Raw genomic sequence first — 18,527 nt, forward strand, 5'->3', positions numbered from 1 at the left:
CATGCAGCTTTTATCCTGATCTCAGGGTCAGAGCAATATCTCACCACGGGAACATGATGTCTTTAAGAGGACCTCTGGAGAACACTCAATCTAAACCTATCGCAAGGACAATCATGTCCTGGTACAGCCAGGTACATGTTGTGAAACAATAAAAGACATGATGGCCACATCTTAACACATCACACATATTTAGCTCCCTTTAACTTTAGTGAAGGCAGGAATCTTTGTTCGTTTGTGTTTCCATTATGTCAAAGACCTTCACTCAGACATGTTGCTGTGGACCTACGGATCGCCCACTGACTAGAATGGCCATGATTGGTTCCAGCTGCTGTGTCCTGTGGAAGGTGTTGTGTTTTGTGAAATGTCATTGTGGTTTTTAATAACGTTAATGTATTTTGTGAAACGTTGATGTTTTTTGACCCTCACAGCCACCATACTGTACACATGTGAGTCAAATAATTTCTCACCCTCACTGAAATTTCAAACAGAGAGGCAACATCTTCCTGTGTGACTACAAGTGTTTGGAAGGTGTAAAAGCAAACATCGTGAATGGGAAGCCGCAGTACTTGATGGCTCCGCTGGTCCTTTTACACAAGACGCCTGATGATAAGATGATGCCAATCGCTATTCAGGTGAGATTAGAACTAGCTGATAGTAAACCTGTAAACTAGAGTAATAAGATGACTATAACACTAACACTATTTTTCTGAACTCATTACTACACATAAACACAATCCCAGGTTTCTGTTTAAGACTGTGGATCAGCTGGTAAACCCAACCCCTCCTTGTGCCTCAGCTGGAAGTAATGATGACTGTGAATTGTTTTTATCTTATTTTACCAATAAGGTGGTGTCAATCAGAGCCTCTATTACCCCCGTGGCCTCTTACTCAGAGGTTCCTCACCAGCAACAAGAGAGTTTTAACCAGTTTTATCCCATCGACTTGTCTGAGCTTTTAAAAACAGTATCACAAATGAGAGTGTCCTCCAGCCCACTTGATATAATACCTACAAAATTTTTACTGAAAATAATGGATTCTGTTGGGCCCCATTTGATCTCTGTTTTCAACAGCTCCCTATCTACTGGTTGTGTCCCTGATTATTTTAAAACGGCTTGCGTGAACCCACTTTTAAAGAAACCTGGTTTAGATCCCTCCCTCCCACATAATTTTAGACCAATTTCAAAACTGCCTTTTATTGCAAAGATTCTAGAAAGAATTGTGTCCAAACAGCTGCTCACTGTACTGGAAAATAACAAAATATTTGAAAAGTTTCAGTCTGGTTTTAGGAAGTACCACAGCACTGAGACTGCCCTGCTTAAAGTCACCAATGACCTTTTAATGTCTGCTGATGGAGGCATGTGCTCAGTCCTGGTACTCCTGGACCTTAGTGCTGCTTTTGACACCATTGATCACAACATCATGTTAGACAGACTGAGGCACTGGGTGGGGATCTCTGGTACTGCCCTAGAATGGTTTTCATCCTACCTGTCAAATAGGAAGTTTTGCGTGTCTGTAAACAACTATGTCTCCTCATTCTGTCCAGTTAAATATGGTGTGCCTCAGGGGTCGGTCTTAGGACCCATTTTGTTTTCTTTGTATCTGCTTCCCCTTGGACATATTATCCATAAACATGGCATTTCTTTTCATATTTATGCTGATGACACACAAATGTACTTGCCCGTCAGATCCACAGACCCTGGAATGCTGAGTTCACTTAACAACTGCCTTTGTGAAGTTAAAAAATGGATGTCAAATAATTTCCTCCAGCTGAACTCAGACAAAACAGAAATCCTGGTCATTGGGTCTCAGCAGATGGCAAATCAAATACTGCCATCTGCTGGTTCCCTAGTAAATCACATTAAGCCTGTGGCAAAGAACCTTGGTGTTTGGTTTGATAGTAATTTAAATTTCGAGAAGCACACCACAAAGCTTGTTCAATCATGTTTTTATCAACTTAGAAATATAGCAAAAATTCCATCTATGTTAACTTTTAAGGACACCGAGACCATTTTACACGCCTTCATCTCATCACGCCTGGATTATTGCAACAGCCTTTTCACCTGTTTAACCCAAAAATCTATTGATCGACTCCAGACTGTCCAGAACTCAGCTGCCAGGCTTTTAACCAGAACAAAGAAATATGACCACATTACTCCTATTTTAGCTTCATTACACTGGCTCCCAGTATGTTTTAGAATTGACTTTAAAATTCTATTGATCACTTTTAAAGCTCTTCATGGCCTCTCGCCTTGTTATATTTCTGACCTTTTAGTCCCATACACACCAGCACGTACCTTGAGATCCTCGGGCAGAGGTCTGTTGTCTGTTCCAGAGTCTCGACTGAAAACTAAAGGGGACAAAGCGTTTGCTGTCAGGGCCCCGAGGCTCTGGAACAGCCTGCCCGAGGAAATCAGGTCGGCTGAGTCAGTGAACTCTTTTAAGTCCCTTCTTAAAACATACTTTTATAGGAGAGCCTTTCCCGATCTTATTTGATTTATTTTATCCCTTTTATTTTACTGTATTTTACTAATTTCATATAAATTTTTCTTGCTCTTATCTTGTTTTTTTGTATTATTCTTACACTTGTTAAAGCACTTTGTAACTTGTTTTTGAAAAGTGCTCTACAAATTAGGATTATTATTATATTATTATTATCATTCAAACCACAAAATATTGATTTCCCAGAATTCTCTCCGCTGGGATTACACTGTATCTCCTCCTCCTGTGGAGATCTGTAAAAAAAAATATCCACAAATATCTCACTACCCAAACATTTGTCTTGTGTGTCTTGCTATATGCAAATATGTACAATTCACTCTGTAAACACATATTTTAATTTCACATACAAAGTGTTATTTACACATTTGTGGATCTATATTTACACACAAAACAGTTTTGCACATTTGGGGATGATTTTCTGTCTATTTGCAGGTCATGGTACATTTGTGACTTCCTTTTTACACATTTGTGGAATTTTGTCCACTCTGTACCACAGATCTGTAGATGTGAGAGCAGTTTATTAGCTACACCAGCAGGTGGCAGTAGCGACATTGCCTCTCAAGAGTCTTATATCCATTGCAGTACCCAGGGTCATCTGTAGGACACAACAACTTCTGACTGTTTCTGACCATGTCCATCCCTTTATGGCCACCATGTACCCATCCTCTGATGGCTACTTCCAGCAGGATAATGCACCATGTCACAAAGCTCGACTCATTTCAAATTGGTTTCTTGAACATGACAATGAGTTCACTGTACTAAAATGGCCTCCACAGTCACCAGATCTCAACCCAATAGAGCATCTTTGGGATGTGGTGGAACGGGAGCTTCGTGCCCTGGATGTGCATCCCACAAATCTCCATCAACTGCAAGATGCTATCCTATCAATATGTGCCAACATTTCTAAAGAATGCTTTCAGCACCTTGTTGAATCAATGCCACGTAGAATCAAGGCAGTTCTGAAGGCCAAAGGGGGTCAAACACAGTATTAGTATGGTGTTCCTAATAATCCTTTAGATGAGTGTATATATCAATGAATTAGCAAACCAATTAGAGAGAATGTGTCGTTCAGGCCTCCTCCTGAACGACACAGAGATCAGAGGTCTGCTGTATGCAGATGACTTAGTGTTGCTCTCACATACTAAAGAAGGTTTGCAGCCGCACCTTAAACTCCTGCAGAGATTCTGTCAGACCTGGGCCCTGACAGTAAACACAGCAAAGATTAAGATAATGATCTTCCAGAAACAATTCAGAATTCAGGTTACACACAATTTCTATTTAGACACCACTAAATTACAACATACAAAAATCTACACTTACCTTGGCCTCAACATTACATACACAGGGAACTTCAACATGGCTGTGAAAGATCTGAGGGACAAAGCAAGGAGAGCTTTCTATGCAATAAAATGAAACATTAAAATTTATATTCCAATTGAAATCTAGCTTAAAATTTTCCAATTTGTACTAGAACCAACAATTCTATTTGGTAGCGGGGGCCAAAACTTAATAATGAATTTGACAAATGGGACAAAACAATCATAGAATCTTTCCATAACAAGTTCTGTAAGAGCATCCTGCAGGTGTGGAAAAAAGACACCAAAGAACCTATGCAGAGCAGAGCTCAGCCAAAACCCCCTCTCACTAAAAATACAGAAAAGATCACTTAAATTTTACAATCACTTAAAACCAGTTAACCCCCAGACATATTATCACAAAGCCCTAACATACCAGGAGCTGAAACTAGAGAAGAGTCCCCTCAGCCTGCTGGTCCTGAGGCTCTCTGCAGTAACAAGTCCCCAACAGCCTCAGGACAGCAATACCAACTCAAGCAGACCAAACCAAATTATCAGCAAGCAGAAAGAAAAATATATTGAATACTGGAAAGATACAACCAAAACACAAAGTAAATTACAATGTTATCTGACCCTAAAAAGAGAATTCACACTGGCAAATTACCTGAGTACAATAAAATGTCCCAAACTAAGAAAAATGTTAACATACAGACTGAGTGAACACAGCCTGGTCATAGAAAAGGGTCGACACAGACAGAGCTGGCTACCACAAGAGGAGAGACTCTGCTCCCAGTGCGACAGGGGACAGGTAGAGACTCAGAGGACAGGTAGAGAGACAGAGCTGCACTTTCTAACGTCATGCCCTAAAGATAAAACACTAAGACAAAAACACTTTAACATTTCCGAAATATACCCCGAATTTCAATTCATATCAGACACACAGAAACTCCCCTATTTACTGGGAGAAATCCCCAAATGTGAAATAATTGCAGCAAAATATGTCTCCTCATGCCATGAAGTGAGGACAACCAGTGCAACCTCAGAGTGATAAATAATTGTACAAATTTTCAAATCATTATTTTGATTGTTTAATATTTTAGTAATTGTTTTGTTTTTATATTTGATACCGTTAAACATTTTCATTTATTTATAATTTTGTTAATTAACTAATTTTTAAAAATAATTTTGTCTATTAATATACACACACGTTACTGTTTCATTTATTTTATTTTAATTTTGAATATATTTTAAAAAAAATTAAACACACACTTTTATTTATTGATTTTAGTATCTTTTTATTTAGTTTTTCACACACACAAACGCTTACTGTTTTATTTATGTTTTAAAAAAATTATATTTATTTTTAACACACACACACACACACACTCATTTGTTTATTTTATTTTAATTTTTAATATAGTTTAATTTTTCTAACACACAAACACACATACGCTTTGATTACTTTACGCTTTAATTACTTGTTTAATGAAATGTATGAGGTTGATTGTTCTTATGTAGTTTGTATAATGTTTATGCAATATTGCTGTTTTACATTCATGCCAATAATGCTAATTTGAATTGAATTGAATTGACAAGTAATGGATTGCATGAACCCCTTCCCACTCCAATCTCCTGCAGCTGAAGCAGACTCCAGCAGTGGACAATCCCATCTTTACTCCTGCTGATTCTGAGTGCGACTGGTTGATGGCCAAGATTTTTGTGAGAAGTGCAGATTTCGCCGAGCATCAGCTCAACACTCACCTGCTGCGCACTCATCTGCTGGCTGAGGTTTTTGCCGTGTCACTGCTGCGCAACGTGCCCATGGTGCACCCACTGTACAAGGTAACCATGAGGGAGATTACTGAATTACTAAAAGTTTTTTCAACTTGCTGATTATTTCACTCTGCTTATATAAGCATTTAGATTTCAGACTTTTTTAACAATAGTGTTACTAACAGAGTTTTCTTTTTCCTTCAGCTCCTCATTCCTCACACTCGCTACACTCTTCAGATAAATATCATAGCTCGACTTAATCTAATATCTGAGCAAGGACTTTTAACACAGGTACAAATAAACCAACAGCCTCAGTCAACTATTACATCAACAATGTTTCTTTTTTCCATATCATGTACAATATTTTTTAATCTATTCCTCACGTATGAGAATGTTCCCTAGATTGCAGCTTGTGGTGGAGAGGGTATGATCACAATCCTGAAGAGAGGGCTGTCCTCATTGACCTACAGCTCGCTCTGTATACCAGACGACATTGCTGAGCGTGGGCTGGAGGCTGTGCCAAACTTCTACTACAGGGATGATGGACTCCAGCTTTGGGATATCATCCACAGGTATTTTAGGCAGTATCTATTTTCCACATTATGTTAATAGTTTATATTTAGAATACCCTAAAAATACCATAAAAATGGATGTTTTAGTCACATGAAGTTGCAATGCAAAACAATATAAAGACTTACTTGTTCAAGTTAGAATACATTTGGAGGACATGAAGTAAACCTTAAGAATAGCCCACAATTTTATTTGTTTCAATCACTGAACTCGCCCTGCCAATGTTTGAGACAGGCCTTCAATTTCAATTCAATTTTATTTATATAGCGCCAAATCACAACAACAGTTATCTCACAGCGCTTTTCATAAAAGAGCAGGTCTAGACCGTACTCTGTGATGTTATTTACAGAAGCCCAACAGTTCCCACCAAGAGCAGCACTAGGAGACAGAGGCAAGGAAAAACTTCCTTTTAAGAGGCAGAAACCTCGAGCAGAACCATGACTCAGGGTGGGCGGCCATCTGCCTCCACCGGTTGGGGTGAAGGAGAGAGAGGGAGAGAGAGAGAGAGGGAGAGAGAGAGGAACAGAGAAAAAGAGAGGGATGAGGGAGGCAGCCTACACAATATCCACACAGAGGTACAGACAGTGAAGGTGATGTTGCTATAGACTAAATGAAAAATGGTACAGATATTTATAGTAGTGTTAATGGTAACAATCGTAATGTTAATGATTATAATAACAATAGGACTAGTAACAATAGTCGTTGCAGCAGAGGGTGTCGAGCAGGAACACGGGGCAGCAGGTGACCCGCAACCACAGATCCAGACTCCACAGCTCCAGAGCCAGAAAACCTGCAGGAAGTGATAGTAGGAGAGAGGAGAGGGACGAGAAAGCACAAGACTACCAGAAAGGGGAGAAGTTGAGAGGAAAGTCTTAAGCCTACTCTTAAATGTGGAGATGGTGTCTGCCTCCTGAACCCAAACTGGAACCTGGTTCCACAGGAGAGGAGCTTGATAGCTGAACGCTCTGGCTCCTAGTCTACTTTTGGAGACTCTAGGAACCACAAGTAACCCTGCATTCTGGGAGCGCAGTGCTCTGGTGGGGTAGTAAGGTACTATGAGCTCTTTAAGATAAGATGGTGCCTGACCATTAAGAGCTTTGTAGGTAAGAAGAATGATTTTAAATTCTATTCTCGATTTTACTAGAAGCCAATGCAAAGAAGCTAAAACAGGAGAAATGTGATCTCTTTTCCTGGTTCCTGTCAGAACACATGCTGCAGCATTCTGGATCAGCTGAAGAGTCTTAATGGACTTTTTTCGAGCAGCCTGATAATAAGGAATTGCAGTAATCCAGCCTAGAAGTAACAAATGCATGGACTAGTTTTTCTGCATCATTTTTAGACAGGATGTTCCTGATTTTCGCAATATTACGTAGGTGAAAAAAGGCGGTCCTTTTTTTGCTTAATGTGAGACTTAAACAACATGTCCTGATCAAAGACCAATTTAGTCTATAGCAACATCACCTTTACTGTCTGTACCTCTGTGTGTATATTGTGTAGGCTGCCTCCCTCCCCTCTCTCTCTCCTTCCATCCCTCTATTTTTCTCTCTGTTCCTCTCCTGCCCTCTCTCTCTCTCTCCCTCTCTCTCTCTCTCCCTCTCTCTCCTTCACTCCAACCGGTCGAGGCAGATGGCCGCCCACCCTGAGCCTGTGAAAAGCCTGTGAGATAACTGTTGTTGTGATTTGGCGCTATATAAATAAAATTGAATTGAATTGATTGGCTAGTAGTCCTTAACTAGGTACTGAGCATGTGCAACTCCCAACAAAGATCATTTAGAGACAAGATGTATCACTCCATAGCTAAAACGAAGCCTTCAACACTGGGTGAAAAGAGGACCTGTAGCAATGTGCAGTATGACAAAAATATAACCATGGAAACTTGTTCTGGTACAACCTCTAACTAATTTTAGGAACCTGAAAATGAGGCCGGCTTCTCTGTAAAACATAGAACAGAAAGTTGTTTCCCCTCCAGTAGCTGACGTCCGTCCGCCTTCGTTCAGCAGCAGGTGCATCGTATGTCCGTGCTGGTAGAATATCCACCAGCTCCACATCTTCTAATGTAATACCAGATAAAGTCTCTCTCTGAGTTTCTCTGTCAAATGCTAAAATTTATTTAAACTAAGAGCAAGCTGTTGGCAAATATTTTCTATATACTACACATGTTTTGATCGATTGTTCATGCCTGCAAGTTAATTAGCCCAAGATGGAATGGTGCCATACCTGGTCGTTAGCCCCAAATGACTGTACTGCCATGTTCTGTCGTCTTAAACACTTTTAGGCCTCTGTCCTCTGGGAGTGACGTAACTGAGGGCCATTAGGTGCGTTCGAGATGACGGCGGCTGACTTTTGCCAACTTGATAGTCTAATGTGAGCTGCCGGTCACTGCGGGGGCGCCGAATAAAAATGGCACCATCAGGTCGGACACATTCTACCTGCAGCGGCTCACTGTGAGCTGAGATCAATGACTGATCTTGCGGCATTTGCAAAGAAAAATACCGCAAGACCAGGTAACAGTGTGGTTCCAACTTGGTGCAGTCAGGAAAAAGCAACTTCGGGTTGCTTTCTTTTTAAAAAGAACACTTTCTAAGACATCACCATTAAATTGTCTTTACAAAAGGGACCACAGCAGTGTGTATAAAAAATTATTCAACTAGGAATGTGTTTCATCTAATTGTTCCACATTTCTCAAAGGTTCGTGCAGGGAGTGCTCAGCTACTACTACAAAAATGACGATGACGTAAAGGATGACTCTGAGCTGCAGAAGTGGATTCTGGACATTTTTGAACACGGATTCCTTTCCCAAGCAGGCACAGGTGGGCTTCGAAGAACAGCTTTGTTTTAATGAGGATAAGTAGTGCTGTATTTGCACATTTCTATCATAGATTCAAGTTCATTTCTCAGAGACGTCATCAGGTAATGAAGTTTATTCTCTTAAATTTGTAGGGATTCCACGCAGTTTTACCACTGTGGCTGAGTTGGTCAAGTTTGTTACCATGGTGATCTTCACCGGCTCAGCACAGCACGCTGCCGTGAATTCTGGACAGGTGAATCCTTTTAATGCTATCTTATTTACATGTTCAGCTTCCTCTGAACTGGAGACAAATTATGAATGACACCTGACTGTGTGAGCCTTTAATATAAACTAGGATCTACAGCCATGATAGCAGGTCTGGGAAGAGATAAGCTGTACTTTAGCACAGGGGTGCCAAATGCCAACATGCTGACTTTTAGCAGGTATAATGTTCACTAAGATCGCAGTGTTAGTTTACCATGCAAGAATGTGCACAGTACAGTACAGCCAAGGCCGACATCTTCAGTTTTAGACCAAAGTATTGGACAAATAAACATGTTGAGGATGACAGCAGATGAAAGGTCAGTGCAACAAAGTTATTACAGTTCATCCTGAGGGGAACATGAATAGCAAATCCACCAATGTGAACCACATGGTGGTGCTACAGTAAAAGTCAGGATTCATCATCTAGGGACCATGAGTGTCTTTTGTTCCAATCATGGCAATACATCTAGTGGCTGTTGCACTATTTCAGTGACCAACAGGTTGACATGGCGTGGTTTTAATATACTTCACTGCAGTATGACTATGGTGGCTGGATGCCCAACACTCCCCCCACTCTGCAACGTCCTCCACCAGCCAAGGGGACGGCAAGCGAGGCCACCATGCTGCAGACATTACCTGACGTCAACACAACAGTTCAGGGAATGGCCACCGTGTGGCTCCTCAGCAAACAGTCCTTGGACTTTGTAAGTGCCCAGGACGTCATGACAAAGGAAATTTCATAAACAGTTTTTGTTCAAGTTGTGTAACATAGGCGAATGTCATTAGAACCAAAATACCCTTTGATCCTGCTCACTTCCTGCAACTGCACACTTTATTGCCAATAATCTAAGTTTAATAAATAAAATTATATGTACCATTGATCTTATCAGGTCCCTCTTGGCCAATACCCGGAGAACCACTTCAGTGAGGAGACTCCCTGCCAGCTGATAAAGGTTTTCCAAGGAGAGCTTGAAGTGTTAAGTGTAACCATCCAAGTCAGGAACAGGAGTCTGAAAGTGCCATACACATACCTGGATCCAGTAGGGGTAGAAAATAGTGTGGCCCTTTGAGTATCAGAGGGTGGGACCTCCTCAGCTGCGAGGAACTGCATGCTCTAATACTGATTCTACTGCATGTGACCATTGTACGCTGAACTGTGGTTTTTATACATCATTCTTGGTGAAACTGTGTCTGAAATCATCTTCTGAACTTGTCAGTGAATACACATCTAATGAAATTACAGTGGGAAAAATATTATTTTGCATTGTGGTTGTAACACTTTAGAAGTGTAATGTGTAATCTATGAGGGAACTGTGTGTCTGTTTCATCTCATGTGACAGAACATAGCATGATTCATTCGGTTCTGTCACTGTTGAAGGAGATTTTGTTTATTGTTCCTGTGAGGGATTTTTTTTTCTGGCAATGCCATTTCCTCCCATGCTGCATGTAATAAAGAACTGATTCTCAACATCAATATTGACTGTTTATCACACTTACAAATCTAAAATGCAAAATGTGAAGCTGCTGCAATAAGAAGTTTCTTTCAGTATAAACACACGCCTCTTATTATTACCAAATTTATTTTTCCCCTGTAAAGGGTCTTTGAGTATTTACAAAAGTGCTATTTAAATCAAATGTATTGTTTTGTGGCTGATTTGTAATTTAATAATTACAACCAAGGCCTCATAATTATTTCTCTCTATGTTCTACACATCGTCACATTATTTATTTTATTTTTTATTTATTTATTTAACAGGGACAATGTACAATATATGTACTGTACCAGATTTAGCTAAAAGCTGATTCCCATCTGCAGTCCCTGGGCAGCTGCCAATAGCGTGCAAAATATTACAGTAAAAATCGACTCCCAAATCTAAACCTTAAATTTCATAAATATATAGATAAATGCCAACCAATTCAAACAACTAAAACTCAAATATATCAAACATCCCAAAACCATAACAAATCCAACATCAACAATCCAGACACAAAAAGAAACAAACTGTCATTACAAGATTTTTACATACACAGTAAAAAACATGACTGACCACATTCAGTGTTTCATAGCTCAGTGACTACATACCACTACCTTTAAAGTGTTTGAATGTACTGCATTCTCTGACACTCAGTGGTAAGGAATTCCACATCCCAGCTGCCTTTACTGAAAAGCAGTTGTCCAAATGTTGTAGATCGAACCTTAACACAACAGTCCCCTCTAGAGGAAGTTCTTGTTAACCTTGAGCTGGGGCTGCTTATTGTTACATCCTGTTTGCCATGTCATGAATGATCTTATATACTAACCCAACATTGGACATAAACAGGAAGTTTTCAAAAGTCAACAGGTTATGCTTTTTGATTATATTACTATAATGACAGACGTTTTCAAGGAGGCTACCAACAATCTGGATGAGTTTACAGAGGCTGTGACGTCGACTACATCTGCTTCTGTGAGGACAGCTGCATTCCAACACGCACCAGGAGGAGGCATTTAGGAGTGGTGACAGGGCCGGGTGCAGGGCGTTAAAGTACAGGTCTAGCAAGGAGGTGCGAGAAGCTAAACAACTGTACGCAGAGAGACTAAAGAACCAGTTCTCTGCAAAAGACGCCACTTCTGTCTGGAGGGGGTTCAGACAGATCACAAACTATAAACCCAAAATTCTCCACTCCATAAACGATTCTGCAGTTCTACTGCCACTTTTATCTCTTTTCCACCAAAGCATTTTGAGAGTTGGTTCAGAGCCAGCGCCTACTCGCGAACCAGTTCTTTATGTTTCGACAGCCAAAGAACCGGTTCCTGGACAGGAAAACTGGTTCCAAAGCAACACCAACTCTTTGCTGGACTAATAATAATAATAATAATAATAATCATCTTTATTTGTAGAGCACTTTTCAAAAACAAGTTACAAAGTGCTTTAACAAGTGTAAAGACAATAATACCAAAGAGACAATAATACAAAAATAATACAAGATAAAAGCATGAAAACATTGAAAAGACTAAAATACACATTTAAGATAAATATAAAATTAGTAAAATAGAATAAATAAAAGGTATAAAATAAAGTCAAATAAGATCGGGAAAGGCTCTCCTATAAAAGTATGTTTTAAGAAGGGACTTAAAAGAGTTCACTGACTCAGCTGACCTGATTTCCTCGGGCAGGCTGTTCCAGAGCCTCGGGGCCCGGACAGGGCCACGTCATGCTTACGTAGGGGACTGGGTTATTGTGACCAACAACACAACGGAAAAGGTTGTGACTGCCATTGCTAAAAACAATGCTAGTAAAGATAGTACAATGATTGAAGAAAGATGGATTCTAAAGCAAAACAGTGGTCAGTGGAGGAGACAAACTGTTTGTTAGCGTCCTCGGCAGAGGTACAGCAAAAAAAAGGAGGAAATGGACGGCCACGTAGTAGAAATCCCCATTTTAAGGTTTTGGACTCAGTCCTCGTCGACAGACCGGCGTGCCAGGTCACTGGAGTGTTAAATTCTGACGCTGCTGCAGGGTATTGCCAACAACGTTACTGATTCTGGTCTTTCCTAATGTTTTACCTTGTTGCAAACAAACTATACATTTCTTATACCTGTGCTTGCTTGACCAGCCAGAATCAGCTAGCTAGCATGCTATTGCTAACAATAGCTAACACAGACACTGTATAGGGTGCAATGGAAACATTTGTGATTTAAACATGGTCTTATTTTTGTTGTTTATAGAGTAGTTGGGCATTGATTGATGATTGTGAACCTAACCGGGAGCTACCGCTACCACTACACTGCAGCTCACCAGTACAGTCTTGCAGCTCAGCAACTGAAAGCTCCTCATCTGCCTCTTCCAGTCAGTCCACCAGAAAGAGTAAGGATTCTTGTTATGAGTATCAACAAACTGAAATATATCAGTGTTCATTGAATAATTCACTGCAGATCTGTATGTGATTAAATTGCATGAAGTGCCCAATAAGTGTGTACTAGTGGTAGTGTAGGGATATGATAGTAGACATACGTTATAAGGTGTGTCAGTGTAGTATTATAGTATCATATATTATTTTGTTAATATGTTGCATTGACTCTTGTGTTGCAAAATACACTATCTGTGTTAATTGTAATGTTTTTTGTGCACAGGCAAGACGAAATGAGACATGAATGGGGAGCTGCTGGAATATTTTGAGAGGTCTGACGAAAGGTTCCTGCAGCACTGCAAGGAAATAAATGATACCTTGCTGAAGAAAATGGATGCAGACTCAACTGCAATGCTTGGACTCATGCAGCGTATAGTCACGGGGATGGAGAGGCAACCCCACTGATGAGTGCTACTGAATCAGAAAGAAACTATGTCACACACTCTAATATTTTAGGTTTTGCACAGTATAATTTTGAAAAAAAAAATAGCAATAGACTGTGTAATGAGTCCTCCATGCACACCAAAGTTAGTCATGGAGTTCCACAAGGTTCTGTCCTCGGACCAATCCTCTTCACTTTATATATGCTTCCTTTAGGCAATATTATCAAGAAATATTCCTTAAACTTTCATTGTTATGCAGATGATACTCAGTTATATCTATCGATCAAGCCAGATGAAACTCATCAGTTAGCTAAACTTCAAATGTGCCTTCAGGATGACCTGTAATTTTCTAATGTTAAACTCAGATAAAACTGAAGTTATTGCTCTGGGGCCTAAGCACCTCCGTGACATTATCTAAAGATATAGTTTCCCTTGATGGCATCGCCCCGGCCTCCAGCACCACTGTGAGGAATCTTGGAGTTATCTTTGATCAGGACATGTCATTTAAGTCTCATATTAAGCAAATTTCAAGGACCGCCTTTTTCACCTACGTAATATTGTGAACATCAGGAACATCCTGTCTAAAAATGATGCAGAAAAACTAGTCCATGCATTTGTTACTTCTAGGCTGGATTACTGCAATTCCTTATTATCAGGTTGCTTGAAAATGTCCATTAAGACTCTTCAGCTTGTCCAGAATGCTGCAGCACGTGTTCTGACAGGAACCAGGAAAAGAGATCATATTTCTCCTGTCTTAGCTTCTCTGCATTGGTATCCAGTAAAATCCAGAATAGAATTTAAAATCATTCTTCTTACCTACAAAGCTCTTAATGGTCAGGCACCATCTTATCTTAAAGAGCTCATAGTACCTTACTACCCCACCAGAGCACTGCGCTCCCAGAATGCAGGGTTACTTGTGGTTCCTAGAGTCTCCAAAAGTAGACTAGGAGCCAGAGCGTTCAGCTATCAAGCTCCTCTCCTGTGGAACCAGGTTCCAGTTTGGGTTCAGGAGGCAGACACCATCTCCACATTTAAGAGTAGGCTTAAGACTTTCCTCTTTGATAAAGCTTATAGTTAGGGCTGGCTCAGGTGAGTCCTGAACCATCCCTTAGTTATGCTGCTATAGGCCTAGACTGCCGGGGGATTTCCCATGATGCACCGAGCTCCTCTCTCCTCTACTTTCTCTCCCTCTGTATGCAACCTCATCCCATTATTGCATGTTACTAACACAACTTCTCCCCTTTCCGGTAGTCTTGTGCTTTCTCGTCCCTCTCCTCTCTCCTCCCATCACTTCCTGCAGGTGTTTCTGGCTCTGGAGCTGTGGAGTCTGGATCTGTGGTTTCGGGTCACCTGCTGCAAGTCCTATTGTTATTATTGTTATTATAATCATTAACATTATGATTATTATCACTACTGTAAATATCTGTACCATTTTTCATTTAGTCTATAGCAACATCACCTTTACTGTCTGTACCTCTGTGTGTATATTGTTCTCTCTCTCTCTCTCTCCCCCTTCCTACCCCCCCCAACCGGTGGAGGCAGATGGTCGCCCACCCTGAGCCATGGTTCTGCTCGAGGTTTCTGCCTCTTAAAAGGAAGTTTTTCCTTGCCTCTGTCTCCTAGTGCTGCTCTTGGTGGGAACTGTTGGGCTTCTGTAAATAACATCACAGAGTACGGTCTAGACCTGCTCTTTTATGAAAAGCGCTGAGATAACTGTTGTTTTGATTTGGCGCTATATACATAAAATTGAATTGAAATTGAATTAGCCTACATGTCACTAACACAGATGTTTGAAATTGATGACGATGGTTTAACTTGATTAATAATCTATCCTAAGAATTATTTAACCTACTTCATTTTATAGTGGGCCAACTCTCCCTAAATTTCCTTTTTTATGGCTACCATTTCACATAGCCTCCAAATCTTCACAGGATAGTAAACTGCTTAAGATATTACAGTATTTTTGCAGGGTTAGAGTTACTTGGGAGCTCAGCTCCCATAAAAAGGTTCTGAGCCCCAATGGAAGCAGTAAAATCATGCATCTGTGTTGGCCACCAATTAATTTATCAATAACCATTATTTTGAATCACAAATGTATTTTTCATGGATGGCTGCACTTCTCGCACAGTTTTGAACTAACAGGCTGAGACCACAACCATGTTCAACTAGAATTCACTGCAGCTTATTTGTTTAGTATTACTGGCTTTTGATGTACCCTCCAATTAGTACAGCACTGCATATTATAATATGCTTGCTACTGTGTGCCAGCATCGTAAAATAGTATCATTTTAATATTAAGCTATACCTACCATAAAGGGCAGAATTGTGTCTCACCTTAAGCTATAATCTTTGATGCATTTTTCAGGCTATTGAAACTACTTTGTTGCAATATCTCAGACATATGGGGAAAGTAGTGGGCTGCTGTGTGCTTGTTTGTGCGTGAAAGAGATGGAAGTGTTGACTAAACAATGATCTCTCTGCCAGTAACGTTAGTATATTATAGACCCCCCCAAAGTTCTGATTATAACTCGAACCCTGTGTTTTTGCATAGGCCTATTGAAATGAATACAACAGCTACAAACCTGACTTGCATTGTATAACCAGGTGCATTTGTGGCTACTGTGCCTCCATGCCAGAAGCCTGGGAGAATGTGTGCTGTAGGGAAGTCAGTCAGGTAAGACATTGTGGCTGTGGCTCAGGAGGTAGACCCGGTTGCCCGTTAATCTGAAGGTCGGCAGTTCAATCCCTGGCTCCTCCAGGCTGCATGTCAATGTATCCTTGGGCAAGATACTGAACCCCGAGTTGCCTCTGGCGGCTGTTCCAGTGTATGAATGTTAGTTTCTGTTTGAGCACTTAGGCTCAGTGTGTGAATGGTGAATGCAGATTTGAGTGGTCCAAAAGACTAGAAAGGCTCCTCTACACATGTAAAGTATCTGATCTACTTAAATTTGTATTATTTGCAGATGACACAAACATCTTTGGTTCTGGTCAGAATTTACAGCAACTCCTGGACTTAATCACTTCAGAAATCAGAAAAATAAAACAGTGGTTTGACACAAATAAGTTATCATTAAATTTGAGCAAAACTAAATTCATGATATTTGGCAATTGTAAAATAAATCAAGTTCAGTTTCAGATCAAACAATGTTAATATAGAAAGATTATATGAAATGAAATTCCTTGGAGTGATTATAGACGACAAGATTTGCTGGAAATTTCACATAAAACATATCCAAACAAAAGTGCCTAGAAGTATTTCAGTCCTGGCTAAAGTTAAGCACCTTCTAGATTACAGATCACTCCTCATTCTGTATTGTTCACTGGTGTTACCGTATTTAAATTACTGCATAAAGGTTTGGGGTAACACATCAAAATTCATTGCAATCGTTATTTATACTTCAAAAAAGAGCTATGAGAATAATTCACAACACTGGATATTTGAACACACCAACTCATTTTCACAGTCTAAAGCATTAAAACTACTTGATCTAGTTGAATTTCAAACAGCAGTAATTATGTTCAAGGCTAAAAACAATTTATTGGCTGGAAATATACAGAAAAGGCTTTCTGAAAGAGAGGGGCTACGACTTAAAGGGAAAGTAAAATTTTAAGACTCTCAGTTTTCTAACTACTAGGAAAAGTTTCTGTTGCTGATGGAGCACTGCTTTGCAGCAGCATTGGTAGCAGTCACAGCCAACCGCTCTCACACATATTTCCTTATGTAATGTAGAGTGCACATTAGAGTAGCCAGACAGTATTGTGTGACTTCAGTAGAAATTAATTTGCAGTGACATTGTTTTGACTGGAACTCCTCCAAGTATTATATCCATTTCAGAATGACACCAGCAAGGAGCGTTGTTTACTAGTGTGCATGATGCCATTGTTGCTGTTCAAAATAATGGGATCATACCAGTGATTTGAGTGATGAGGTGGTTGAAAATGTTGATGAAGTGGACAAAGAATCAGACAATTGATTCCTTGCTGTGTCCTCTGACCATCTTAGATGTGATCCCCTCGCCTCAGCTCTCCTACATAACAACTAGCAGTATCAGGCCATGCAGAAAATGACCATTACATTATATTCATTCATTTAACACTTTTATCCAAAGCGACTTACAATTGCGATACATGTCAGAGGTCACACGCCTCTGGAGCAAATAGGAGTTAAGTGTCTTGCTGAGGGACACAATGGTGGATGTCTCACAGTGGGAATCAAACCAAGCATCTTATCTATGCGCCACCACAAAAAGTTTGCAAGATGGGCGACAGTTTAAAAAACCCTTACTGCTGGTGAGGAATGTTCAAATCCTATACTTACCTTGAACATGATAACTAGACAAAGCATCATTACATCTGCAGTTATGTGTAAATCTAGATTTATTGCATACCTTTTGCAGCTGGTCCTGCATAAACTCCTTCAGAGTTTTGTATTTTTATTTCAGTTTTTTTCTCATCCAGAAGGTTGGTAATCCTGAGTGAGACAGGAAGCACCACTGTATGGCATACTTCCATGGCAATAATTTAACATCATGTAATATGTATTAACATGTACGAGCTATGGCTGCAGAATAGAAAAGAACAGGCTGCCATCGCTGAGCATCTCTTCTCAGGACGTCAGCTCATATGTAAAATGTTCTGCCTGATATTGTACAACTGAATGCTTAAATCTTTTCATTTCAAGCAAAAAACTATTGAATGTAAAGAGCAACAAAGACTACCTTGGCATGTGGCCTGAATTCCTAATAGTGTCCCTCAAAGTACTGACCACATACTCCATACCTGTTATTGAAAGAACTGCTGAGCGCCCTCTGTTCACCTGATCAACAGTCAGGGCCACAGTACTGACTTTGGAAGTGCAGGCATCCTGTAAATGAACCCCTCCGGCAGGTTAGTGCACTAAAATGTTAACAAATCTACAGAGGAGTACAGAAGATGCCATTAGGAAGCAGTGAAAGGTCAAAGTTCAACTAAAAAGCCAAATTAGTCTTTTTTTGCTTTCTAACATTGCACAATATCAGCCAGAACATATTTAATAAAAGATGGCCTCAGAAGCCTGACTGATGT

General features: G+C 40.1%; 1 protein-coding gene across 1 annotated transcript in view; it reads left to right on the forward strand.

Annotated features, from left to right (window-relative positions):
* The window catches only part of LOC119912007 (polyunsaturated fatty acid lipoxygenase ALOX15B-like), a 57,252-nt gene extending 46,595 nt beyond the window's left edge, over positions 1–10,657 (forward strand). Inside the window, exons 11-18 of the mRNA XM_038730981.1 lie at positions 489–632; positions 5,433–5,636; positions 5,772–5,858; positions 5,970–6,139; positions 8,826–8,947; positions 9,078–9,178; positions 9,726–9,893; positions 10,080–10,657. Coding sequence (XP_038586909.1) covers positions 489–632; positions 5,433–5,636; positions 5,772–5,858; positions 5,970–6,139; positions 8,826–8,947; positions 9,078–9,178; positions 9,726–9,893; positions 10,080–10,259 — 1,176 coding nt within the window. The 3' untranslated portion in view covers positions 10,260–10,657. The remainder of the gene's footprint in view (positions 1–488; positions 633–5,432; positions 5,637–5,771; positions 5,859–5,969; positions 6,140–8,825; positions 8,948–9,077; positions 9,179–9,725; positions 9,894–10,079) is intronic.
* The last annotated feature ends 7,870 nt before the right edge of the window (positions 10,658–18,527 follow it).

This window comes from Micropterus salmoides, unplaced genomic scaffold, assembly GCF_014851395.1.
Source record: "Micropterus salmoides isolate LMB-PRFRI ecotype aquatic unplaced genomic scaffold, ASM1485139v1 Ms_hic_scaffold_2, whole genome shotgun sequence".
In the NCBI taxonomy this organism is placed as follows: Eukaryota; Metazoa; Chordata; class Actinopteri; order Centrarchiformes; family Centrarchidae; genus Micropterus; species Micropterus salmoides.